The following is a 27,970-nucleotide window of genomic DNA, read 5'->3' as shown; positions in this document are numbered from 1 at the left end:
GATCACAACAAACTGTGGCTGACTCTGAGAAGAATGGGAATCCCAGAACACTAGATTGTACTTATGTGAAACCTGTACTTGGACCATGAGGCAGTAGTCAGAACAGAGCAAGGAAACACTGCATGGCTCAAAATTGGGAAAGGTGTATGCCAGGGATGTGTCCTATCGCCACTTCTTTTCTTTTTTCTTTTAAATGTTAATAATTTTTAATAATTTTAATGAACATTTACAGAGATTTTGGATTTTCATTTATTCATTGCTGCACTTCTCTCCCCGCCTAGCCCTCCCCCGCCCCCCAGTTGGCTCCTCTCTTTGAAAATTAAAAGAAACACTCCTTCCCAAGTACATTCCACTATGCAACCTCTATATGTGGAACAGATTATATGGGAGCCTGGGCTCTGTGGGGAGAAGTGTGGCATCAGGATTGGAGAAGAGTCATCAACAATCTGCGTTATGCAGATGACACAACCCTGCTTGCTGAAACTGAAGAGGACCTGAAGCACTTGTTGTGGAAGGTCAAGGACTGTAGCCTTCAATATAGATTGAGGCTCAACATCAAGAAAACAAAGATTGTCACCACTGGTCTGATTCATAGCATCCTGGTAAGATGGTGAAGAGACTGAGATTTTTGACAGGTTCAGTTTTCTTGGCTCTACAATCTTGGCTCTACAATCTCTAAAGCTCTTGGTACTAGCAGCCAGGAAATTAAAATACTAATTGCATTGGGAACATATGCTCTTTCTCAGAGACCTCTCCAAAGTACTGAAGAGCAACAATGTCAGTCAGGAGACTAAGGTGCACCTGATACAGGCCATGATCTTTGTAATTACTTGCTATGCATCAGAGAGCTGGACAATGACTAGGGATGATAGGAGAGTTGATGCCTTTGAGCTGTGGTGCTGGAGAAGAGTACTGAACATACCATGGACTGCCAGGAGAACTAACAAGTTCATCCTGGAGAGGATAAAGCCAGGTTGCTGCTTGGAGGCAAGGATTCTGAAGCTTCGTCTGACATATTTTGGACAAGCTGCAAGGCGGGATCAGTCCTTGGAGAGGATGACATGCTTGGGAGGGTAGAGGGACAGTGCAGAAAAGGAATATCCTCAATGAGATGGAGTGATTCAGTCACTGCGTTAATGGGAATAGGTGTGTGGGAGACAATTAGATTGGCTTGGAATAGAACAGGGTTAGGGCTGTTGTACATAGGGTTGCTATGAGTTGCAGGTGACTCCACAGCAAATAAAAACAACAACAACAACAACATGGGAGATCCATGGGAGGGTTTTACGTGAAGAATGATACAATCTAATTTTCTTCTACCTATATAAGGAGGACTTGATACATAAGCAAAAAAAAAAAAAAAGTTACACATTTGAAAGAGATCATTTGTTTAATAAAAGGTACTAGGATGAATACATAGGGAGCTCTGGTGGCCTAATGGTAAGAAGATGCACTGCAATCCCGAAGGCACGTGGTTAGAGTCTGCCAGCTGCCCCATGGGAGAAGGATGGGAAATCTTCTCCTGTGCAATTAACTGCCTCTGAAAACCCACCAGAGGGTCACCTATGGGTTGGTTCTGTCTTGAAAGTACACAACAACAACAGTATGAACACAGAGCCTTTGAGGGAAAAGTAAGATTCCTATCATATATTAAAATATCAGATGCAGTGTTAAAGATCATAATGTGAAAAGTAAAACATTAAAATATTTTTTAAACAATGTCACGACATAGAAGAATAAATGTCTTTAAAAACACGAAAATATTTTTAAAACAAAAAATATTTAAGTTATTTAAATATTTAAAAATACTCTTAAGTTAGAACAATCAACAAATACTGGGAAAAAAACCCTACTATTATGGTTATACCTGCAAAAGGGTTAGCCTCGAGATCACATAAAAGACTCTTAGAAATCATTACATGAAAGGTAAAAAAAAAAAGAAAATAGGGCTAATTCAATGAGAAAGAAATGTGGGTAACAAAAAAAACCCAAGCAAAAGCTGCTCAACTTTATAAGTAATCAAGGTAATGCAAATGATCACGGAAATTAAATTCCATTATACTTACCGCACTGGCAAAAAAACTTTAAAATCTGAAAATACCAGCTGTTGATAAGAAAGTGTGGAATTGGAGATGCATATAGTGCTGATGGGTACAACCACTTTGGAGAGCAATTTGGCAATATCTAGTAACACTTAACATGCACCTGCTCTTCAGCTAAGCAATTCCAAGTCCAAGAACATACAGTAGAGAAACTCTCGCACATAACCACTAAAATGTACACTGCAGCATGGCTGGTAGTGATGGCAAAGGGGGAGATTCTCAGGTTATTCCAGTGACAAATATATTCTTTTTAAAAATATGATTCATACAGACAATAAAATTGAAATAAACCACATCGACTTTCACCAGCATGAATTAATTATTAAAAAGCCAACAAAATGAGGAGGGACACACATAGTTTACACAAATTAGTACAATATATGTATCGCAAATCTGTATACTATAAAAGTATATGAAAGAAAAGGACACTCCTCAATTTCAGAGAAGTAATTCTCTCATTATAGGCAGGAAAAAGCAGTATACCAGGATTGAAGAAAAGAAGACACAAAAAGGGAATTATCATGTATGAGTGAGTTCCCATTGCTTACAAAGTAAAATATATATGCTTTTCTATATGTTTGAAATATCTCATGGTTAAAGAGTTTATTATTACATGCTGCACATGGCTCAACCTTGAAAACATTGTGCTAAGTGAAAGAAGCCAAACACAAAATGTCACATATTTATGATTTCATCTAAATGAAATATCCAGAATAGGCAAATCTAGAGAGGCAGAAAGGAGACTGATGGTTGCCAGGAGCTGAAAGGAGTAGGAAATGGGAAGTGACTGCTTAATGGGTATGAAGTTTTCTTTTGGGGCGATAAAAATGTTTTGGAATTAGATAAAGGTGATGATTGCACAATACCGTGAATGTACTAAATGCTACTAAAGTGAATACTTTAAAAACAAAACTAAAAATAGAGTAATCAGTGAGGAGATTGTCAAAGCAATTATGAGAAGGATGCATTGGCTTGCACTGCTGCAATGGCAGAGGGTGTGAAGAGTGGATAAATTCAAAAGTTGTTTTTTCCAAAAAGACTTGGTAACCAATTGGATGAGAAGCAAGGGAGAAAGTAGCCAAATATAAACTAAGATTCAGATTTTCTAGTATGGTAGAAAGAAACCCAAGAGAAGGAGTAAATGTAAGAAGAACACTAGTCAATTGGTCTATAAAATGTTGTGTTGGGAGACAAAAGATGTGGTATGGTGAAGAATATTCGGTGTACCATGGAGGAAAAAAAAACTCCCCAACCAATTCTGTCTTGGAAGCAGTACAGCCAGAAATTACAATGGTGAGACTGTTTCTCACATACTTTAGGAATGCTATCAGGGGCAGAAAAGCCAGGGCGGCTGTCCCTGGAGAAGTAAGGGGCAACAAAAAATGAAGACCTTCACCAAGATGGATTGGCACAGCGCCTTATAATAAAGGGCTTAAGCACAGCAGTGAGGCGAGGATGAGAGAGGATCAGGATCAGAGTTTGTTCCACTGTACACAGTACTGCCATGAGTCAGCACCTCCGAGTCCAACAGCATGGCTGGATCTGGAGGATATCTAGCAGCAGTCTGGAATAAAGATCTAATCTAGACTTACGTGGATCACAACTGAGGCCCCAAGTGTGGATGACCTTACCCAGGCTCATTTGCCATGAAAATGAGCACAAAAACGCAAAGTTTGAGGACAAACCCCTAAGGATGCCAAAGGTGAAATCCTACAACAGAGACCTACCTTTATGAAGTGGAGGTCAAGAGAAGAAAATGTTTCAAGAAATATGCAACTAACAATGTCTAAAACTACTGAGCTGTCGGGAGCTCTGGCGGCTTAGTAGCAAGAAGCTGCACTGCAATCTCAGAGGTAGGTGGTTCAAATCCACCAGATGCTTTGCTGGAGAAGGAGGGGCAATCTCCTCCTGTACCAGTCAGATCCAATTTGATGGTACACACACACACACACACACACATAAAAAAAACAAAAAAAAACCCAAAAACAAAAAACTACTGGGCTGTCAAAGTAAAGACCAAGAAGTGGGTCTCCTGAAATACTGGCATTTTCAAAGACTTGTGCAACACATTCCTACCAAACAATAGGAAAGTGGATTTGAAATAAAACAAAGGCAAAACATCACACAAACTTCCAATACTTAAAACCTTTATTCTCAATATCAGTGCAGAGAAGAAGCAATAAAAGCAAAAAGCCTGACAGAGAAACAATACCAGCTAGAGAAAAACTGAGAGGAAAAGAAAGATGATAACCTATCCCCCTGGGGGTTATAAGGAGGCTCTTCCCACGGCACTGCAAACAACACAAGCTCTTCTCAAAATTTTCCACCAACATCACCCAAAATATCAATGTACCCAAAAAGAATGTAAATGCTCAGCTCTTGCCATCTCGGACTCTAGCAGACAATAACTCAAAAACATTTCATTTGATCGTAAAACTCATACAAATTGTACATGCTACTCAGGAGAATGTATTTTAATACATAAATATTTCCCCCATAATTTCAATTGCAATTAATGTTCAAAAAAAGACATTTGAGACCTATCATGCATATTCACAATGGCCCTTCCATAAGCCTCAAACACCTCATCTGCATATGCTCCTACTTTGAGAAGTTGGGAGGAAGTTCTTCAGGATCCAAGAGCGGTTCCTCTGGAAATCTCCTCACAAAGCATTTCAGAGCCCAAGGGCTTAAAGCTGCTACATGACCGGTAAATATTTCTCCCTTTCATTTGTGTTAAAACGGTCTTCTTCAGTCTTCAAAGTCTATCTCAGATAACATGCAATTTGGTGACTAAATCCATGTTAAAGTGACCTTAATTATGTCTCATCATCTTTTATGGCCATGGGTGGTGCACATGCTTTGTGCTAGTCTGTAAACTGAAAGGTTGATGGTTTCAATTCACAAAGTAACACCAAGCAACACAGAGGTTTATCTGCCTTCACAAAATCACATCCCACTCTAACACACTGGGTGCCTCTGAGTTGGGAGCAATTAGATGACAACAGGTTTTTTATTTTCACTCTTCTAGACCACAGTTGCAATTTTAAGTACTCTTTCCACAGAGGGTGACCCAGTGTCTTCAAATATTTAACCGCTTTTCTCTGAACTGCTCCCGTATCTTTTCCAAGGTGCAGACATGGTTTTGTAAAGGGCCCTTATGCCTTTGGGACAAAGGCAGGTTCAGCCTAAATGAGGTCATTAAAACAAAACATGAAGTTCCCAGTGCCCTAAGATTCCAAGTCAATGACCTACAGAGTGTTCCAGCTGATCTTAATTTCCTTGGCGCAGCACAGTAAGAGTACTGTAATATAATGCAAAATGTCTCTAAAGAGAAACTCGACACTGACTAGAGTCTTGCCAATACACAGTTAAATAATACCAAACTACCTCTTTCATCTAAATACTGTGTTTCACACACATGTGTCAGCCTTCCCAAGAAGGAAAGTAATCTTCCTCTGTGGATGTGGATGATTGAAAAGGTTTTAAAGGGCTCTGCCCCATAAAGTGTGTGTGCTTTTTAATTGACACATAAGGACTGGTAAACCAGAAAATGCTTACAGGGGGACTAAAGAAAGAAAAAAGTGTATGTATCCTGAACAAGGGTAATCTCAAATTAGAAAGCGCTAATGAAACACATCCAAGCCTGGAGTTGAAATACTTAAGGTATCTATGTATAGAACTCTCAATGAATGAGGAATCACCAAATAAGATGGAAGGAGGACACAGAAACACAGAAGATTTTAATGAAACAGTATATGACCGAGAGGTAATGATGAAGCAAGATAAATCCAAGCTGTAGTAAAGAAACTGGCAGAAAACAAACTCCTAGGAATTGATGGCATACCAACTGACATTTCAACAAACAGATGCAGCTCTGGATGTGCTTGCCAGGCTGTGCCAAATACCCGACCAACTGATTGAAAGAGATCCAAACTTATTCCCACCCCCAAAAAAAGATGATCAGACATAGTAGAAATTGTTGTTGTTGTTGTTGTTGTTAGTGCCGTCGAGTAGCTTGCGACTCATAGCAACCCTATGTACAACAAGCCCTAAACTCTGCTTTGTCCTGTGTCAATATCACTGTCTCCAATACACCCATCCCGATTACCCCAGTCACTGAATCAATCCACCTCATAGAGGGTCTTCCACTCCTGCGCTGTCCCTCCACACCCTCCGAAGCATGATGTCCCTCTCTAAGGACCGGTCTCTTCTTACAACATGTCCAAAGTATGTCAGACGGAGCCTCAGAATGCTTGCCTCGAAGTAGTATCACTAATATTCCACAAGCAAAATCCTGACGATTATCTATCTAAAGAGGACTAGAAAAGAGAACTTCAGAAGTACATATTGGGTTTTAAAGATGTCATGGCACTAAAGACATCACACCTTTAGTCAGATGGATCTTGGCTGAAAGCAAAGAGTACCACAAGAATGTCTGTGTTTTCTTGACTCTGCAAAGGCATTTGACTATGTGGATCACAACAAATTGTGGCTAACATTGAGAAGAATAGGAATCCCAGGACACCTAATTGGGCCGATGCAAAACCTATACTTAGATCAGGAAGCAGTCATCAGAACAGAGCAAGGAAACGCTGCATGTTTCAAAATCAGGAAAGGGGTGCCTCAGGGGTGCATCCTGTCTCCATTTCTTTTCAATCTATGTGTAACAAATCATTTTGAGACTAGACTTTATGAGGAGGAATGTGGCCTCAGGACTGGAGGAAGACTAATCAACAACCTGCACTATGCAGATGACACAACCATGCTTGCCAAAACCAAAAAGGGCCTGAAGCTTTTGCTGCAGAAAATCAAGGAATGCAGTCTTCATTATGGATTGAAACTCAACATCAAGAAAACAAAGATTCTTACCGCTGGGCCAAATGGCAGCATCATGATAGAGAAGAGAATGAGACTGTTAACAATTTCAGCTTGCTTGGGTTCACAGTCAACACTCTTGGCACCAGCAATCAGGAAATCAAAAGATTAATTGCACTGGGAAAATTTCCTGTCTAGGACTGCTTCAAAGTACTGAAGAGTAACAATCTCAGAATGGAGACTTAAGGTGCACCTGATTCAGGCCATGGTCTTCACAATTACTTTCTATGTATCAGAGAGTTGGACAATAACTAAGGATGATGGAGAATTGATGCCATTGAGATGTGATGCTGGAGAAGAGTACCAAACTCATGAACTTCCAAGAGAACAAACAGGTCTGTCCTGGAGAGGGTGAAAACAAATTGGTCCCTGGAGGCAAGGATCTTGAAGCTCTCTCTCTCTCTCATACTTTGGGCATGTTGCCAGGAGGGATGGATGGAGGGAGAGCCCAGGAGAGGGAGATCCTGGATGAGATGGACTAACACAGTAACTAGGGTAAGGAGGGTAGGTGTGTCAGAGACAGTGAGACTGGCTCAGGACAGGGCAGAGGTAAGAGCTGTTGTGCACAGTGTCACTATGAGCTGCAGTCAACTCAACAGCACGTAACAACACCTACAGCTCCAGATTAGGAGTCCCAAGATGTTGTTCTTGTTATTAGGTGCTATTAAGTGGAGTATGACTTACAGCAATCTTATGGATTGCTATGATTAATAGTCAGGATTTTAACAATGATATTTGTTGTTTTTATGTATCATAAAGTGGGAACTGACCTATAGCTGACTCTCCTGTGGGTTTACAGAGGCAGTACATCGCCCAGGGGGAGACTGGCCATATGTTGTTGCTGTTAGGTGCCATCAAGTCAAGCACTACTCATAGCGACCCTATGAATAATAAATCTGAACCCTGTTCTATCCTGTGCTATCCTCACACTTCCTGACACACAAAAGCTCACTGCTATAGTCACCGCAGCAGTCCACTTGGTTGAGGGTCTTCCTCTCCTTCACCGACACTCTATCCTTCCCAGCATCATGTACTTCTCCAAGGAATAGCCCTTTCTAGCAACATGCCCAAAGTATGTGAGGCGAAGCCTCATCATTCTTGCATCCAGACAGCACCACAGGTTCACCCTATCCAAGACATATCTGCTCACTCTCCTGGCCATCCATGGGATGTTCAGTGCTCTTTTCCAACACCATAACTCAAAGGCATCAATTCTTCTGTCAACTTTATCCTTTGTCCAGCTCTCCAATGAACAGCAAGTCATCAGAAAGACTGTAGCTTGAACCAGACACACCTTAGTTCTCAAATTGACATCATTACTCCTCAATAATTTGGAGAGGTCCCTAACTGCAGAGTTTCCCAGTGCAATGTATCTCCTTATTCCCTGACAGCTGATACCAAGGGTGCTGTAGATCCAAGCAAGATGAAGCTGTGGACAGTTTCAATCTCCTCTCCATTCATCCTGACGTTGCCTAGTGCCTATTAAATAAAAAACTCATTTCTGATCCTTTAAGAATTGTGCTGCCAACACAAAGGTAAGTGGTTTGAAGCCACCAGCTGCCCACTGGCAGTACCCTCCTGTGCCACCTTCCTCTTTGCTAAGACTTTTTCTGTATAGTGTCTGTCACCAGGTTTTGTTTTACATTAACAACACTAGAATGTCGATTCACACCTGGATATATTGGGTATAAAACTGATTTTCTAATACACGTTTCTCAAACCTTCCGTGCTCTTAATCTCATCCCATGGGACTTATAATGACCCTGAGTAGCTGTGACCAGCAGTCAGGAGATTAGTAATAATACAGCACATATTAAATAAATAGCCTACTTCTCATTCCTTAATTTCTAACAATACAAGAAAATATGCTCCTAACACTACAGTTATTTATGGACCAAGGAATATGCAGAAAAGCACAAAATTCCTTTGGTAATTTTGTGAGTAAACATCTAACTCTGATTTCTGTCCTTTGGATATGATTAAGTAAAAATTAAGCACAAAGTATAAATCCCAAATAACTACATTGTTGGAGGACTGAACATGATCAGAATGTTTTATGTTTTTAACAAAAGCAAATAGTATATTAAAGAAGTTAGTCCCCAAGGAACCATGGCTACACCTTCACTTCAGCCAGAAACATTAGATGGTCCCTGTCCATTCTACTGACTGCTCTACTCAAGACCCTAAAAGATGTACCTTGACAGATGGGGGGATATGTGGAACCTATCTCATGTTCTTAATTTAATTAAAAAAAATTAACATGATTGGTTGAGACTGAAGGTCTTTCGAGGCTTTTGCCCTGAGAGAGTCTTCAAACCCTGGCCCTAAATAAACCACTAGGCTCACATTGTAGCTTAAAAAAAAGACCGGCTCAAAAATTAATACCACAATAAGTATTGTGGAGGAGCTCTGGTGGTGTCGTCCACAGGAAGATGCACAGCTGACCCAAAGACAGTGCCCCATTGGTGGTTCGAAGCCACCAGAGGCTCTATGCGAGAACTCTCACTTGGAATTACAGCCTCAGAAATCTAATAGAGGGTCAGCTCTGAATGGTTCTGACGTGACCGAAATGAGGAGGGTTTGTTTGTTGTTATGCACCATCAAGTCAGAACCAATCCACAGATGACCCTCCAGATTATTTCAGAAGCAGCAAATCGTACTGGGGTGGGGGGTGGGGGGGTACTTCCCATTCTTTCCCATGGAACAGTTGTAGATTTAAACCAGGTACCTTAGTGTTAGCAGCACAATTCCTTACCACTAAACCAGTAGAACTCTATGCAAAGTCATTTGACTGTGTGGATCATAACAAATTGTGGCTAACCTTGAACAGAATGTAAATCATAGAACACCTGATTGTGCTAATGTGAAAGCTATACTCGAACCAGGAGGCAGTTCTCAGAACAGAGCAAGAAAGCACTACGTGGTTCAAAATCAGGGAAGGAGTGCATCAGGGATACATCCTGTCTCCATATCTTTTCAATCTATATGCAGAACAGATCATTTTGGAGGCTAGGCTTTATGAGGAGGAGTGTGGCATCAGAATTGGAGAAGACTTATCAGCGACCTACATTAAACAGACAACACAATTTTGCTTGCTGAAACTGAGGAGGACCTGAAGCTCCTGCTGCAGAAGGTCAAGGATTATAGTCTTCAATATAGATTGAAGCTCAACATCAAGAAGACAAAGATTCTCACCACTAAGCCAACTAGCATCACCATGATGGATGGAGAAATTAAGATTGTTAACCATTTCAGCTTGCCCAACTCCACAATCAACACTCTTGGCACTAAAAGTCATGAAATCAAAAGACAACTTGCACTGGGAAAACGTGTTGTCAGGGACCTCTCCAGAGTATTGAGAAACAACGATGTCAATCTAGGCACTAAGGTGTGCCTGATCCAGGCCAGGGTTTTCACAATTACTTGCTAAGCATCAGGAGCTGGACAATGACTAAAGATGACAGAAGAAAGTCAATGCCTTTGAGTTGTCATGCTGGAAAAGAGTATAGGGTACACCATGGACCACCAAGAAAACAAATACGTCTGTCTTAGAGAGGGTGACACCAAGCTTCTCCCTGGAGGCTAGGATTGTGAAGCTTCATCTCACATAATTTGGACATGTGTCCTTGAAGAAGGACATCATGCTCAGAAGGGTGGACGGACAGCGCAGGAGAGGAAGACCTCAGATGAGGTGGATTGGTACAGCAACTGGGGCAACTGGAGGGAGGTGTGTCCCAATCAGTGAGACTGGGTTAGGACAGGGCAGGCTTCAGAGCTGTTGTACATAGTCTATGTACAACATAACAACAATATAATATACACAAAACAGTGATTGCTTCAAAATAAAGAGGAAATGTAAAGGTCAGGGAAATTGGATTAATGGAAATTGAGCAAGGAGAATGGAAATAATGAGAGCATTCACACATTGTGAACAATGTAATCAATGCCACTGAGCAACATGTGTAAATAATAGTGAATGGGAACCTAAATTGTTGTGTAAATCATCACTGAACACATAATAAAATATTCTCTTCCTTAAGGAATAATTATACTTAAAAACTAATCCACTAGCTGGCCAGGAACTGATGGCATACCAACTGACATATTTCAACAAACAGACACTGCCCTGGATGTGCTCACCAAGTTGTGCCAAGAAATCTGGACAACCATCACCTAGCCAACCAACTGGAAGAGATCTGTATTTGTTCCCATTCCAAAGAAAAGTGATCCGACAGAGTGTGGAAATTATCAAACAGTATCATTGATATCACATGCAAGCAAGATTCTGCAGAAGATTATCAAAAAATGACAGGAACAGAGAACTGCCTGAAGTGCAGGCTGAGTTTAGAAGAGGCCACAGTATTAGGGATATTATAGCTAATATCAGATGGATCTTGGCTGAGATCAGAGAATACCAGAAGAATGTCTGTGTTTCATTGGCTATGCAAAGGCATTTGACTGTGTGGATCACAACAAACTGTGGCTGACTCTGAGAAGAATGGCAATACCAGAACATTCGATTGTGCTTATGTGAAGCCTATACTTGGACCAGGAGGCAGCTGTCAGAACAGAGCAAGGAAACACTGAATAGTTTAAAATTGGGAAGAGTGTATGCCAAGATGTATCTTGTTGCCATACCTTTTCAATCTATATGCAGAACAGATCATCCGGGAGGCTGAGCTCTATGAGGAGAAATGTACCATCAGGATTGGAGAAAGACTCATCAACAATATGCGTTATGCAGATGACACAACCCTGCATACTGAAACTGAGGGGAACCTAAAGCACTTGCTGCAGAAAATCAAGGATCGAAGCCTTCAATATGGATTGAAGCTCAACATCAAGAAAACAGAGATTCTCACCACTGGGCCAACTGGTAGAATCATGATAGATGGGGAAGAGATAGAATTGTTAACAGCTTTAGTTTACTTGCCTCCAAATCCACATCCTTGGTACCAGGAGCCAGGAAATAAAAAGATGAATTGCAATGGCAAAGTCTGTTGTCAAGAGACCTCTCCAAAATATTGAAGAACAATGATGTCAGTCTGGACACTAAAGTGTACCTGATCCAGGCCATGGTCTTTGCAATTACCTGTTATGACTCAGACAATGCTAAGCTGGACAATAACTAGGGATGATAGAAGGAGAATTGATGCCTTTGAGTTGTGGTGCTGGAGAAGAGTATTGAATATACCATGGATGGCTAGAACAAACAAGTTCATCCTAAAGAGGGTGAGACCAGGATATTCCTTTGAAGCAAGGATTCTGAAGCTTTGTCTGACATATTTTGGACATGTTGCAAGGCGAGATTATTCCTTGAAGAGGGACATTATGCTTGTGAGGTTGGAGGGACAGCGCAAAAGAGAAAGACCCTTGATGAGATGGATTGATTCAGTAACTAGGGTAATGGGGATAGGTGTACTGAAGACAACGAGATTGACACAGGATAGAACAAGATTTAGGGCTGTTGTACATAGGATTGCTATGAGTCACAGGCAACTTGATGGCACATAACAACAACAACAATATAGTTAATAAAAATATTAATTATTTCACAGTGTAATAGGAAAGTCATTGACTGGAATAACTCATGATTGGATAAAATGGCTTTAATTGCAATATTAAATATACTTGAAATCTGGTAAAAGTTTTATCATTGAGAGTTATGTAGAAAATGTTTGTAGTCCTAGGAAATATTTTTTGCATTTAGAAGAATCATTCACTAACTATAGTTGATACTGAGGTTTACCACCCCAACCCTTCACAATTACATCATTCTGTATCAGCCATAGGACAGCTCATGCTTAAATTCACCTTTACAGAGAACCACTATGTCCAAGGTCAGACCCTCCTGAGCAGCCAGTATCCAAACATTGGTAGCTGCAGATGTCTAGGAGGCCCAAGCCCCTGTGCCCCAATTCTATGGGGCCATCCTATCCCCAGAGTTCCTATGGGATCAGATAAATGCAGCCCAATATCTCCCCTGTCCAGGCCCATAGACATCGTCTCCAAAGGCTCTTCTGAATAAACCTACTAAAAAATCTCTGAACTTTTTACCAGGGAACTTCAGTTGTAGCACTAACTTGTAAGCAACAGGTGTTTCTAAGCACATTTCCTCTCAGTTATTGACACATCTAACAAATAAATAGTGCAAACAGTAGAAAACAGGTTTTAAAACATGGAAAGTGACCATATTAACAAAGTGGTTCTTAGGAGGGGGTGGTACTCCCACAAGAATGATGAATCATCTGACAGTGGGGATGAAAAAAAAAAGTGTAATCAATAAATGAAAATCATTAACACTTCCATTTCAACTTCATATATCTGAATCCAGTGTATTTCAGCCCAGGACAAAGTCATCATTTCTAACCATGGTTCACCTAGAACAGAAACATGTTTAAGACTTAAACAGAAACCAAAAACCCTTTCTGATTCATGGTGCTTAGATTAATCATTAAAAGAAGGTTTCCCTGTGTGTGAAGTCCTGGAGGTTTAAAAAAACCCAGGGTGATATGCCAGAAGGGTTATTTACGACAAACTCAGGCGGACTCACAGGAAAATAAATTTTAGCGAAAAATACACATGGAAGGTGAATCTGTACTTCTCTTAAATATGAGTTTCTACTTTTCTTGAAAAGATGTACACATCTCCATGTGTCCACAAAATGAGCACTGGCCTAAATTATTTACCAATGAAATTAATATTTAACAATGAAACATTGCTAGCATCTACCCTTGCTCTGAGAACCTCATATTATAAACCCTGTTGACACTCCTGGGATTTTTTTCCTTAAATGTGTGGAATCTTTTTAACATACAATAAACAAAGAAAGTATAACAGCCCACCACATGCTTTATATTGATTCATTTAAATGTATCCATTAATTAAAACTTATTTTTTAAATCAGAAATATCTCCATGAGTTCATCATGCATGATCAAAATTCCCTATGTATGGAATGACTCTTCCGTCAGCATATTGTACTAGGATGGCTTGCATGTTGCTAAGATACTGGACATTTATCACCAGCGTTCAAATATCAGCAGGGTCATGGACAGTAGTGGGCAATTAGCGTAGGAGCTTTTACACTAAGACTGACTAGGAAGAAAGGCTTGATGATCTACTTCTCAAAACTAGCCATTGGAAACCCTGCAGATCATCACAGAATCATCCGTTGCTGAACACTGTACCCATTAGGCTGGAAGAGATCCAAACACACCCTGTCTACAACAATGGACTTGAATGTGCTTAGGATCCTGAGGATGGGACAGGACCAGGCAATGCTTCAATTTATGGTTCATGAGGTTGCCAGATGTCAGAACCAATTCAATCAATAACAACAACAGAGCATATACTGTTAAAATCTAATAGGGTGGGGGGTTGGGGGGGAACATCAATTTCAATCCTCGGTCATGCCACAGTTCTCAGAGTAGAACCTTGCTCCACAGGGTTTTCAATGGCTATAATTTCACAGGAAATCGCCAGGCCTTTTTCTGCAGCACCTCTGTGTAGTCTCAATGCTCAACTTTTCTGTTAGTAGCCAAAAATCAAGTGTGTGTACCATCTGGGCACTTATTTACAATGCAAAGGCTGTAAAGTAGGATTTTTAAAATAGTCTCAAAATATTTCTAATTTTTTAGAGATATTTTGATGAAATATTTAGAAATAAATTTGATGAAGATGTGGTGGTGGTGGTGGTGGAGGTGGAGGTGGAGGTGGTTGTGGTAATGTACCATCAGATCCAACCCACAGCTGACCCTCTAGCGGATTTTCAGAAGCAGTAGAATGCTCATCCTTCACCGGCAGAGCAGCTGGTGGATGATGAAGATGAGGAAGATAATTAATCATGATTAGATTGTCGTAACTCTGATCAAATTGATTTTTACTATTTATCTTCAATAACTGAATAATTCACTCATTCATTCCTCCAACATCTAGGCAAGGTCTGATGGGTATTTCTGGGAACAAGAAATCAAGATATTCTAGTTAGAGATAAAAGGCAATAAATAACTAGATAAAATAAATAAAAGAGGCATTCCAGATTATGATAAACCACGGGAATAAAACAGGCCATTTTATGGGAGGGAAAATTGTTTGGAAAAGATGACTTAAGACAGGCTGGTTGGAAAAGCCCCCGTGAACTGGTGACCTTATGTTGAGACTTAAAAAAATAAGATTGAGTCAGCTGTGCAAGAATCCAAGAGTTTCCAGGTACAGAAAACAGCCCAGCCAAAGGCTCTGAGATAGGAAAGAGCTTGTCAAGTTTTCAAACATAAGTGAATCTCTTCTCTTTTGAAACTGGAGTATAACAAATTAAGAGTAGACTGCAGAAGAGGCTTAAGACATATACAGAGGTCAAACCATGTCTAGGACTATAGATAAAGACAGGTAAACTAGAGTTATCCAAAGGTATAACAAGTTTTTCAAGCTGGAAGTAATAGGTTCAGGTCTGATGTGGTTTTGTGCCCCTGAGTTGAGTGTAACCCATAAGAGCCATCAAAACCCTGTCCTATCCTGCACCATCCTCACAATCTCTGCCACGCTCAAGCCAATTGTCGCAATCATTGTTTCAATCCATCCTATTGAGGTTCTGATCTACATTTCTAAAAAGGTCACAGCAGCCCTTGTGCGGAGAATGAATAAAGATGGCTGAACAGAAGCACAGAGGCAATTTATGAATGGGGAAGAAGAGAATGTCTTTAGTCAGGATGACAGACAAGAAGATGGAGAAAAGTAAATAGGATTAAAACATTTATTTTTCTTATAGAAGTAGCAAAATATGACAACAGAAAACCCAGGTTTCCTTGGTTTAGGGTTTGATCTCTGAGATTGACGGCCATCTAACTGGAAGACTATTGGCATTTGTCAGTGCAATTTATAAAAGGATTTAAGGTGCTGGGCACCTTGGACTTTATGAGCCAAGGAAAACCAAAAGCTATTGGGCCCGTGCTTCAGATGTTCAGTCTCAAATCACTACAAGTCAGAATCAACATGGTAACATTGAGAATCTCATATAACCCTTAGTTTTTCATTTAAATACTCGTTTCTTGATTTCGACTTTCCCAAACATCTAACTTCTTTCTAATTTGGTACCTTTTCTGATATGCTTTCTAATCCTTGGTTTTATCTTTATGGGAAAAGCTCTAGTTTAAGTAGCATCTCTTTATCAATTGCAGGAGCGTGAGACTTAGGTCTGTGCTGCACTCCATTTGAGTGACTTATTAAAGGTAGCATGGTAAGCACATAGAAAGATCTGAATAGAGCTAAGAGGGAGATTCAGGGCCCAACACAAGCAAAGAAGCCACTCAAGAGTCTTGGAGCCACTCAAGAGTCTTGGAGCGCCTCCACTGGAGTCACTAGTACTTCAGAAACTGTCAGAATCACTCACTCTAGCAATACAATTAAACTGTTGGACTCTATGGTCCAAAAAGTATGGGTGACAAACTCTTATCATGACTCACAGCCAACAAGATTCTATTAAAATGTACATCTATTTATTCAGTCATAGCATATTAATTCAATTATTTCTATAGAAACAATATTAAAAATGGTAACCTGTATGATAGTGTGCTATTCTTGGACTTGAATGTGGGTTAAAAAAATGTTTTTACTGACTAGTGTTATACAACAATGGCTCTCTTTCACTTTCTCTGCCATCAACTTAGAGCCAGATCATTGCTGACTCTCCAGCGGGTTTTCAGAGGAGACACTGATCATTTTTCTCCCAGGAAGCAGCTAGTGGATTTGAACTGTCTGCATTTGGGTTGACAGCACAACTCCTTGCCATGCGGCCACCACTGTTCCCTAAGTCTATGGAAAATTACCTATGAATAAACAGCTAGGGTATAGTAATTTCTCTGGAACACAATAATTTATAAATTGGTGAAGAATAGATTTCAAACCTCCTATTTCTGTTTATTGGTTTTTTTTTTCTCTGTAGCTTTGAATAAAATTCAATGAGAGGGACTAATGGGAAGGGCAAGAAAGAAACACATTTTATTTATCTCTGTTTTCCCTTTTCCCTTCTACATGGATTCTGAATCTTTCCCTCTCTTACCACGGCAAAAGCTTATGGCTACTTACAAATGTCCCTTTTTTCCCCCCTAGAGTGCAAAAAAGGAAAATTCCCTAGTCTGCTTATCCCTACTCAAACACACAAAAGTCAAATACAATAGAATTTATAATGATTTCACGTGAGCCCACATTTTTCAAAGCAGCATCCGTAAGACTACAGAACTCTTTTTTATGTTAATTAAGATTCATATTTATATTGAACCATGGATGACTCCAATTTTCTCTCTCTTGATAGAACATAAAATATACCCTGAGGGAAAAACAAACCAGAAGCTTAAGCTTTCAAGAAGTGAAAAATAAAACCCATAGTGTAGATAACGTTTGGACGGCAATGTATTCTGCACAATGACAAAAAAAAATAAAAAATTAGAGGCAACTTTCAAACTGGAACTACAAGTTTGGCAAAGAAATGAATCGGCTGGGGGGGAGGTTTAAATATTTTAAATAGGAAGAAATGATTGTCTCTGTTACACATGTAAGTGAGCTATCATGGGGTACAGAAAGGATGATTAGCTGGTAGGTGTTATCACTAGAAACTAAGACTTCACCAATATATAAACCCAAGATACAGACAGGAAGATGACCAGCACTGAAGGGTAGCACCATTTGAAATAACTGCCTGATAAACAGGCTTTCAATAAATGAAAGGAGATTGGAAGACTAAGTCAGGAACATCAATTACTATGTCACTGCTGTTGTGTGCCATAGAAATGGAACAGTTGACCCTCCAGCAGGAGTTCAGAGGCAGCAGATCGCTCAGAGGAGCAGCTGATGAACTTGAAGCATGTATCTTTGTGTTGACAGCACAACTCCTTACCACTAAACCATCGGAACTTCCTAGATCACTGTTGTTGTTATGTACCATCGAGTCGGAAGTGACCCATCGCTGACCCTCTGGTGGGTTTTCAGAGGCAGTTAATCACATGGGAGGAGACTGCTCATCCTTCTCCAGCAGAGCTGCTAGATCACTCTACTTTTTTATATATGAAGAGTACTGAACATACCATGGACTGCCAAGAGAACAAGCAGGTCTATCCTGGAGAGGGTGAAACCAGGTGGCTCCTCAGAGGTAAGGATTTTGAAACTTCGTCTCACATACTTTGGGCATGCTGCCAGGAGAGACCAGTCATTGGAGAAGGACATCATGCTCATAAGGGTGGAGAGTCAGCACAAAAGAGAAAGACCCCAATGAGATGGATGGACAGTGACTAGCAACAGGGCAGGTATGTCAGAGACAGCAAGACTGGCTCAAGATAGGCAAAGGTTCTGCGCTAATGTGCATAGAGCCACTATGAATTGTAGTCAACTTCAACCACACATAACAACAACAACAACAATTAAAAAAAAATCCACATAGCATGCTTTTGGGTTCTCTTGGGTTTCTGTTTTCACTTTTCTTTTTCCCCTACGGTGCTGGATAGCCACCATTTTTTCCAGCATTCATATTCCTTACCAACTGTGCAGACCAGATCCTGTTCTCACCACCACTGAGTAAGCAGCAGTCCAGGGGCACTGGGCTACCGCTAGCTGAATAAGCACTCGGCACACTGGGCTGAAAACTCTCTGCAGTTAGAGATTTACCAAGTGCTGAACTAACAGGACGAAAACTCAGAAAGGCCCATGTGGGCTCCCATGTGCAAACACACAGTCAAGACAAGTCTGATTGCAGAGTAAGGCCAAAGGATAAAGCCAATCTTCAAGGAGAAGCAAAAATTTTGTGCATGTGCTTGTGGGAAAACAAAAAACAGAGAAGAAAGAAAATGGCTGCCTTGATTTCTGCTGACTTTGTGTTCCCAATTCCATTCTCTCCCAAGACCAGTGAACTTTCGGCCTTCAGTTACTACAACATAACATAACCTTTTGGGCCAGTTCATGTGAGGTTGTTTTTTCCTCCAAACAATCAATACCTGACTAAAATACCAACTAAAGTCCATCTGCAGACTTTCTATATTTTCTTAACTAATTAAACTGCCTACAAGTTTGGATGGTTAGGTTCCCCAGAGTGTGAATAAGGCAGAGAGTAAGAGCACCATTGGTTTTGTACATATGTCAAAGAGGAGAGGGGAGGGGGGGGAACGTCCAATTCTTATGTGCCCTTCCCCAGGAGATTACTATTCATTGGGTTTTGTGAGAGGCCCAAGTATCTGTATTTTTAACAAGCATCCCTGCTGATTCTCAGGAAGGTGGCTCAGTGACCACACATTTAAATGCACTGTTCTAAAGCTTGCTTCAACACTGCTACAGAGATCTCTCTCCTTTCAAATTCTTCTCAAAAAAAAAAAAATTTAAAAAATTGATATTCACTCAGTGCCAGCATTCAAAAGCAGCAAACTCCTGTAGGGGGAAAAAAAAATCTATTTGTCTGAAACTCTAATAGGAGCAAGTATTGTCTCCATTATGCTTGCTGCATGTATGTGCTATTTGTATTTCATTTCACATTAAATGGGATTTTGTAAAATAGCCTGGGGGGGGGGGTCTAAATACAATTTATGTTGTTTCCACATGAAAATGAATTCCAACTTTCAAAGAACTAATTTGCAGACTTTTGCAACATAACCCATTTGCAATTTGAGGATTTCATGTGTCATTCCAACTGAGAAAATTTGATTATGGATGGTTTTGGATGATACCAAAGGAATTATTGTTATTTCTGCTAAGCGGGTAATGGTATTCTGGCTGTAAGAGAAAATATCTTTTTTAGAGATGTAGACAAGAATAAGAAAGGACATAATGATAGGACTCCAGGATTTGCTTTCAAATATCTCCGCAAAGTCCATGAAGAAAGAAATGTGAAACAAGTGAGATAAATGAGTGGAAATCTTGATCACTGCTGAATCTGGAGTCTGTAGCATGAAATATCGGGGTACAGTTCATTCCTTTCTACTTCTGTGTATATGGGAGAAATGAGTTTATAAGAGTTGAGGAAATGCAGCAACCACACAAGATTTCTGCGGGACCACACACATAGGTCCCATCACTGCACAAACTGAGATAATTACTGACATCACAAAGGACACAAAGGAATGACATCAGAGACCCTTTAATTTGGAAACAGAGACCTACTTCTCCATTAATAGTCTCTCACATGCAAAAGGAATGTGTCCCAGGATTAAAACAGTAACTTCTTAATTATTGTAAAGATTCTCCTTCCCCCCTATTTTTTCCAAGGAAGCTATACAAAAATGTCTAATTCAATAGAAAACAGATTAGAAATAGCGTGGCAAGGGGCTGACTACTGAGACATGATATTCTTTTTGATTCCCCTTGGTTTAGACTGTGGAACCAAAAACAAATCGATTCCAGTTTTGCACTTTCTTTTTTAAATCTGAAAAGGAAGATGACAGACCCTCTTCCTAGTGGTGTTGTGAGGTAACATCCTGTAGACTATGAACTAGACACAAATGCTAACACAAATGCTAATACCTCAGATAAACCCTACTTTCCAGATGATATAACCAATTATTTCACATTTTTTCTTTTTCTTTTTTTTTTTTTGGCCACTTTCAAGGAAAGTTGGGGACGCCAAGACACAATGCACAATAGGACAAGTTATATGTAAGGAAGGAAAAATAATAAGAAACTGTTAAGTCCTTAAAAGGATGCTAGCAAATGCCCTCTAGCTCTTCTTACATTATGGACAGAGTTGCAATGGTTGTTTGTAATGTGCCAGCAAGTCAAAATAGACTCATGGCTGACCCTCTACCTGGTTTTGAGAGGCTGTAAATCACACTGGAGATTTCCCATCATTCTTCCATAGAGCTGGTACATTCAAACTGCCTGCCTTTGGGTTGGCAGTGCAACTTCTTTTCTTACAGTTTCATTCTCATTTGAAATTTTATCTATTTTTTTTTTTACTTTTCTTGTTTTTCAAAATCAGAGAAGGACCTTTTTTAACCTCTTAGAGGAGTTCAGAGGAGTCCTGGTGAACTAGTCTATAACTAACATGTCTGGCTGCTAACAGAAAGGAAGGTTGGCAGGTCCAATCTATCCGCTTCTTTACAGGAGACTGAGGACCAGTCTCCTGCCATAAAGATTTATAGCCCCAGGCAACCAACAGAAGTCTTTTCCGAATCAGAATTAACCTCAAAGCAATGGGCTTGGCTTTTTTTTTTAAAGCCTCAGATTATGCTACCATTTACCAAAAGCCATTTTATTAGCTAAATTTAACCAAGATCATAACCAAACCAGTTCCTGTATGTTGATTCTGACCCAAGGAAAACCCTTGAGCTTCTGAGTAGACTGTTAAATCAGATTTTAATTCCTGTGACCTCTAAAAAGCAGGTTGCCAAGCCTCTTTTATAAGGTGTCTCTGAGCAGGTTCAAACTACCACCCTCTGGATTAGTAGCTAAGTGATTAACTCCACGCACTGCACAAAGACTCCTAGACTCAACTAACTTTTCAGTAAAAGAAGAATATTAGACTAGTTGACTTCAAAGAGCTCTTCAGCTTGACCACTCCACATAGACAGTTTTACTTGAGTTCATCTCTAAAACCTTCAGTAAGTTTATCCTGAGTCTTGGGAAGCAATTAACCAGAGCTCCTACACAGCTGTTTCCAAGCACAAAAATTACCTAGGGGCAGATAAGCTTTCTGTAAGAACTAAAGCTACTACAGGGACTAACAGCCTCTTACCTTTTCTTCAAAACAGGTTTTTAAGGTTCATTGCTAAGGAATTATTTCCTGATTCATTCCAACTGTTGTTGGCGACCCCATGAACAAAAAGCCTGAAGCCCCTCTACAACTATCGACATTTATCAAAGTTCATAGACTTTCCGGAGGCATGTTATTTAGGGAGTTAATGCCACTCCTGTTTCCAAAATTTCAACTAGAATTTTAAAAAGAAAAATAATGAAACAAGATTCATTAAATTCAAGGTAAGGCACTTGCAAAATAATATTCACATTGTTAGTAACCTTTCTGAACCAACTATAAAGGTATATTTTACATCTGCTTTGCAGGTATGCACAAAGCACCTAAAAATATCTCTCTAGCCAGCATTATAAAAAAGAGGAACTGAGAGGCAAGAATCTCATTTCTATCTCTTTCGAGTTTTTATTTGAAAATAAAAACACTAAAAGCCTAGAGCATCGTATACTTGGAGTCATTTTATTTGCAAAAAGACCTAAGCATATCTTATTTGTGGCTTCAATGCACTTTGCCACTCATGCATTATGTAGGCATCTCAAATTGTAAGAAAAAAAAATTATGGCCTGTAAGACAAGTTTTGACTGTGATTCTCAAAGGCCAGATGCAATTTAACATTTCTTGTCTGCATTCTTTCAGACTTTCTAGTCATTTATTTGTAAATAACAAATGCAATTCTTCACTTTTTTATAGAAAATAAAGAATTGCTAAAGTCATTGGGTTTTTATAAAAAAGGGGAAAATATAAAAAGAAACATCGTCTCCTATAACATTTCAACCATAAGTAATACTCAGTAGAATCCATCCCATATTGTCATGTATATCATCACAACCAAAGATTAGGGATGATTTGGGCAAAAGTACCATCTTCTAAGAGGGTAATTTGTGTCAAAAGGCACTGGTCTTGAGGAAATTACTGATGAGAGTTATCATTTTGCAAAACCTCACTCCAGAGAATTGAGTGTGTCTGTACGGAGGAATTAAGAACAAAAGGACCAGTTCTCAATGCTAGGAAAAGGTGGAGCTTAAAGGAAACCCAAAAGCATTTTTAAAGAAGTGTCCTCTTCCCCCACTTTAAAATACCCTTCTCTTCACAGACTCCAACCCTCGGGCTAAAGAAGAGTTGAGCAGGAACAGGCCTTGTAAGGTACGAACACTCCTCCTCTGGGATTGGTCCCCAGGAGTCAGGCCAGAACTCTCTGCTGGTTAAATAGCACAGCAGACTGTGTAGGAGCAGAGCTCACCCAGTTCACAGTGGAACCAGGATATCAGGCCAGGATCAGAAACCTGTTTAGAGGCAACAGCCACTTATCCTTTCCCATTTTACCCATTTACCAAACCGGATCTGAAGACACATCGCCATTGCCTAAGAAAAGGTGTGTTACTCTCCTCACCCTTCCTGACACCTCACCCACTCCCACTCTCTTTCTTCCACCCTCCAGGAAACAGACTCACATAGTGACTGCAACCATGAGCTCAGGCACAGTAGACACAGTGAGCATGGCCCAGGGCCTGGAGAGGCTTTGATCTGTTCCACACAGGGTCACTATGAGTCAGAGATGGCTGGACGGCACCTAACAATCATACCCACACTTACACTCTCTCTGTACTCCAAACAAGTCCTGCCCTATCATGAAGTCCCTGGATCATGAGATTCTCCTAGTGCTCGTTTACCAAATCAAAGTCAAGGTCAGCCTAAACCTCTCTCTTTTACCCCTCTTCCTCCTTTCATCATCTTGTCTCAACCTAATTCCAAATAAAATATTCCTCAGATACCATCTTTGATTAATTTCTGTCTCAGTGCCTAGGATGGCTTGAGAAACACAGTAAGCCCTCCATAAATATGGACATAATCCATTAAAATCCCCAAATAACATATTGTGCAGTCCAGAACTTATTTTATTCACCACCAGCACACACAATCAAATCAACCATCCTATTCCCATGTCTTAGCCTAACCTGAGACCAAAGTCTTGAAAGGCCTGGAAATATTACCAGGATTGTTTTTCTCTTAGGACCTGATTCAGGAGCTCATCTTAAAAAGAAATTTCTCAAGAGAATCTCCCCATTGTCATTCCCTCATGCTAAGGCAGAGCTCCATCCATGTAAGGCCTTGCCTCCACCAATCCAGACTCTGACTTAGCACATACCTTTGTCCTTGGTAGATTGACTTCTACTTTTTCCAATCCTCATTTAAAATACATGCACCAAGTAGACATCAAACCTATTCCCTCCCCCAAAAGTATGTTGTTGAAGTGTGTCAACAAGTTGGAACGGACTCACAGCTGACTGTCCAGCGGGTTTTCAGAGGCAGTAAATCATACAGGAGGTGACAACTCATCCTTCTCCATAAAGCAGCTGGTGGATTCAAACCATGTGCCCTTGAGATTGCAGCATAGCCTTTTACCAATAGGCCACCAGAGTTCCCTCAAAAAGCGCATCTGCCTTGCAATATCAGCTTTCCATCAAAGCACAATGTGTACTTACTTGCCCCGGTTATTAATGTATGCTGTCAAGATTTATTTTTTTTTCCTTCGGCATTTTTTCTACTCTTAAAACTATAAAGACACACCACACTCACACTAGGGAGGTAACAGAGTTGCAGGAAAAAAAAGAGAACAGATGTGAGGACAGGAGATGACCCACTGTTTTCTCCCTCTGAGCTCATTATCCTCCTCCTCACAATGTGCATCTGGCTGTTTAAATGCATTGCTTTTATAAGAGCAAGGGGCATACTGCCTAGGGAAGCCACTTTTTGTTTTGCTAATTGAAGACTGAGAAAAAGTGTAAGGAGATATGGGTCATTCTAGAATACACTATACCCCCACCCACAAGATGTTCAGGTTCTTTTCCCCCTTGAAATCTAAAGTATGTCAGTGTCGAAACCAGAAACTTAAAAAAGAAAGGAAATAATAAAAACAAAGTCCAACTCAGCAAGCAATAAAAATTGGTGAGGATGCGAAGAGATAGGAATTCTCATACACTGTTGGTGGGATTATAAATTGGTATAACCACTCTGGAAGCCCATTTGGCATTTCCTTAAAAAGCTGAACATAGAAACTCCATGTGACCCAGCTATTCCACTTCTTGGAATTATCCCTTTACAAGTCAAGTTGGCTTGGGTTGGAAATGTCAAAGATTGAAGATTATGTTGGTTAACTGTATGTATCAGCTTGACTAGATTATGATGCCTAGTAGTTCAGTCTATACCAATCAGTCTAACACCAAACTGTTTCAGGGTAGGTATTTTGTTGATGTGATTAGCCAGGATAATGTGGAGGGTCTGCATCTAGTCAGATGAAGGCCTTAGCAGCAAAAACTGAGATCCATCAGAAGAAGAATGAATTCTTCAAGGTTGTTACAGAGACATCTTAACGGTTTCCATCTCACCACCTGGTCTACTACTGATTTCAGATACAGACTTCTAGAATTCCCAGCCTGTTGCCTGTCTTACGAATTCTGGGTTTGCCAGAATCACATGAGCTAATTTGCTTAAAATAAATTAGTGTCTCTCTCTCTCTTTTACTCTTTCTCCTTTTATTATCTCTATACATCTATTAGTCTTGTTTCTGTGGATAACTGTTGATAGAAAAGTATTAAAGGAATCAGCTGATGCCCTACTCACCAACTAACTCTGAACTCCCAATTCCTGACTTAAAATTCATTCTCTATTATTATGTATAATGCTCCCTCCTACCCTGTGAATGATAATAGTTTGCAAGAATTTTGTTTTACCTGTATTATCTCCCTGTACCCATCTTCAAAATCTAAAAGTTCAATTTTAACATCTACAATATATAGAGGGAGCTCTGGCGGCCTAGTTAGTGGTTAACTTCATTGCCTATTCAAAGGTATGAGGTTCAAATCCACCAGTTACTCTGCAGGAGAAAGATGAGTGTGCAATGTACAGCCTCTGAAAATCTGCTGGAGGGTCTGTTAGGAATCAGTTCTAACTTGAAGGCACATAACAACAACTTTACGTGATGACGAAACCAAGAAAATTGATGTCAATGCATTATGTTAGTAAACAGCATGATTTAATATAAATCACTCTAATCCTTCCTGGATGTTGTTTAAAGATTGTATGCGTAACACATCGTGCTTGTGTGGTGCAATGAATTAAGTACTACAGCACTTCTGTCCACAGCCTTCGATTTTGTGATACTGGCTTCTTTAGAGTCTTAAGACCTCATTCAAGGATGAGTGAGTTAGTAAATTATGGAGATAGGATTAAGGTGGGATAGAAGTCGGACCCTACTAGAAGATATTATTCAAGTGACCACTCTTCATTTTCCTGGGGATAGTAACTTTTGTAAAGGAATGATTTATGCAGCTGGTGGGCCAACAAAAAGATGACCCTCCATAAGTCACAAGGCACAGTGGCTGCAGCAATGGCTCCAATACAGTGGCAGCAATTGTGAGGCTTGCATGGTACTAGCCAGTGTTCCTGTGTACCTGGGGTCTTGGAAAGGACTCACCAGCATCTAATAATAACAAAATATTTTAATGAGATAATTTTAAAATGCATACCTGTTTTTTCCTTGAATTCCCTTTGGGAAACAGGCCTGCTGACAACACAGATGTAAATGGAGAACAGCACAGCTCAGGAAAAGGGTTTGGAATAGAAGGCATTTCCAGAACATCGAGATCTTTCTTTTTTCTCCTACACCAAAGAGAACATAGGATGTAATTTACATAAAACAGAATGTAAAATATAATTGCTGTCAGGATTAAAAAGTGTGTTAAGGCCAACATGTACAGCTCAGTGACAGCACTAAAGTTATATAAAAGTCTACCGAAAAGGTCTGGAAAGTACTTTCTGTTGGTCAAATTAAAAGATTAATTGATACAATAAAAGTCTTTTATAATATCCTTCACCCCCTTTTTAAACTTTCAGTATTGGCTAGTGAAATCTCATTTCTAGCACTTTCAATAATTTCTCTTGAGTTAAAAATATTAACTACACAGTTAATACAAAAAAAAAAATCACTGAAGAACACACATTGTTAAGCACCCACAAAAATAGAAAAGTCTGGAAGTTTCACTTAGGTAATTCATCCCTCTGATATTTTACTAATCACTTTTGGAAGTTATGATTTCTTAATTATAGCTGTGGTTCATCTCACTTCAAATTTCAAATTTCATTCACAATGTTGCCCACACACAGTCTGTTGATTTCTTTCAAGGCATATAGATACTAAACAGCAGGGCAATGTTTTATGGAGCTAAGTTAATAGAACTCGCTAGTATAAATGTACTTTCTAGTCCACTAAAGAGTAATTTTAACTGCAGTGAAGTTGGAGTACTTTGGAAATGTGAAGGGTGGGAAATGTACCATTTAAATTATGAAGATAAAGACTCAGGATTTCTGTATTATTGAGAGGTCTTTTTTTCTCCTAAAGTATGTGCAAAACTGTGAACTCTGAAGGCACTTAGTGCTATGGAGAGTGGGAAACCTTTAAAGCCTCTTTTCTTCCCTGCTGAACAGCAAGGCTGCTCAAATGTCAATCCAGTGCTTTGCTTCTCCTGGGTCGTTGTAAGACTCTATGTGGGAGGTGAACTCATTTATGCAAAGATTTTTATAAAAAAAAAATAAAATAAAAAAGATTGCTTTTTAAAAAACTGGTAGGGGCACGAAGAAGAAAAGTAGAAGGGGGTGGTCGACCCTGAGCGTGGCCTCCTAATTCACACCGATGGTCAGAGGCAAGGGAGCGACCCAGAGCTCTCAATGAAGCGGTGATGCTATTTATAAGGCGCTGTGAGATCGCAATGTCCTGCTGATCCGGTAGGAACCAGCTCAAAGGGAATTGTCTTCAGAGACTTTCACAAACTTGGCCCAGCTCTGGGCACATGGCTCACCCCCTAGGACCGCCTCCTACCCCTTCGCCGGCTGCCAAGCCAGGACACTCCCCCGCGCCCTCGGAGGGCTGCCTACCTGTCCGCAGCACAACCGCGGGTCCCGTCCGGAGGGGGCAGGAGCGCCCGTGCGTGCAGCCAGGGGGCCGGCGCCAGGTCGCGGGCGTCGCCCCTCCCTTGGGCAGCGCTGCACACCTGGCCAGCCAGCGGCGAATCCCGAGCAGCCGCCCTGCCCGCGGCGCTCTGCCCATCTTGCAGGGAAGTGGTCATTGTCGCCGGCCGGGGGTCTCGGACGTCATGGGAGCCCCGGCGCGGGGGGAGAAGGGAGTGAGGCGGTGGATAGCGAGGTGCTGCTCGGGCCGCCTGAGCGCTCGGCAGGTGCGGTGGCCTCGCCGCCTGCGCTCCGGGCCCGGGCGC

General features: G+C 40.5%; 1 protein-coding gene across 1 annotated transcript in view; it reads right to left on the bottom strand.

Annotated features, from left to right (window-relative positions):
* The window catches only part of GRB14 (growth factor receptor-bound protein 14), a 183,656-nt gene extending 155,833 nt beyond the window's left edge, over positions 1–27,823 (bottom strand). Inside the window, exons 1-2 of the mRNA XM_006879353.1 lie at positions 27,633–27,823; positions 26,228–26,360 (exon numbers count right to left, since the gene is read on the bottom strand). Of these exons, the coding sequence (XP_006879415.1) occupies positions 26,228–26,360; positions 27,633–27,823 (324 nt within the window). The remainder of the gene's footprint in view (positions 1–26,227; positions 26,361–27,632) is intronic.
* Between the last annotated feature and the right edge of the window lie 147 nt (positions 27,824–27,970).

This window comes from Elephantulus edwardii, unplaced genomic scaffold (assembly GCF_000299155.1).
Source record: "Elephantulus edwardii isolate Elephantulus edwardi_28Jun2011 unplaced genomic scaffold, EleEdw1.0 scaffold00003, whole genome shotgun sequence".
Taxonomy (NCBI): domain Eukaryota; kingdom Metazoa; phylum Chordata; class Mammalia; order Macroscelidea; family Macroscelididae; genus Elephantulus; species Elephantulus edwardii.
The sequence above is the reverse complement of the archived record's forward strand: the minus strand, read 5'-3'. Positions and strand labels throughout refer to the sequence as shown.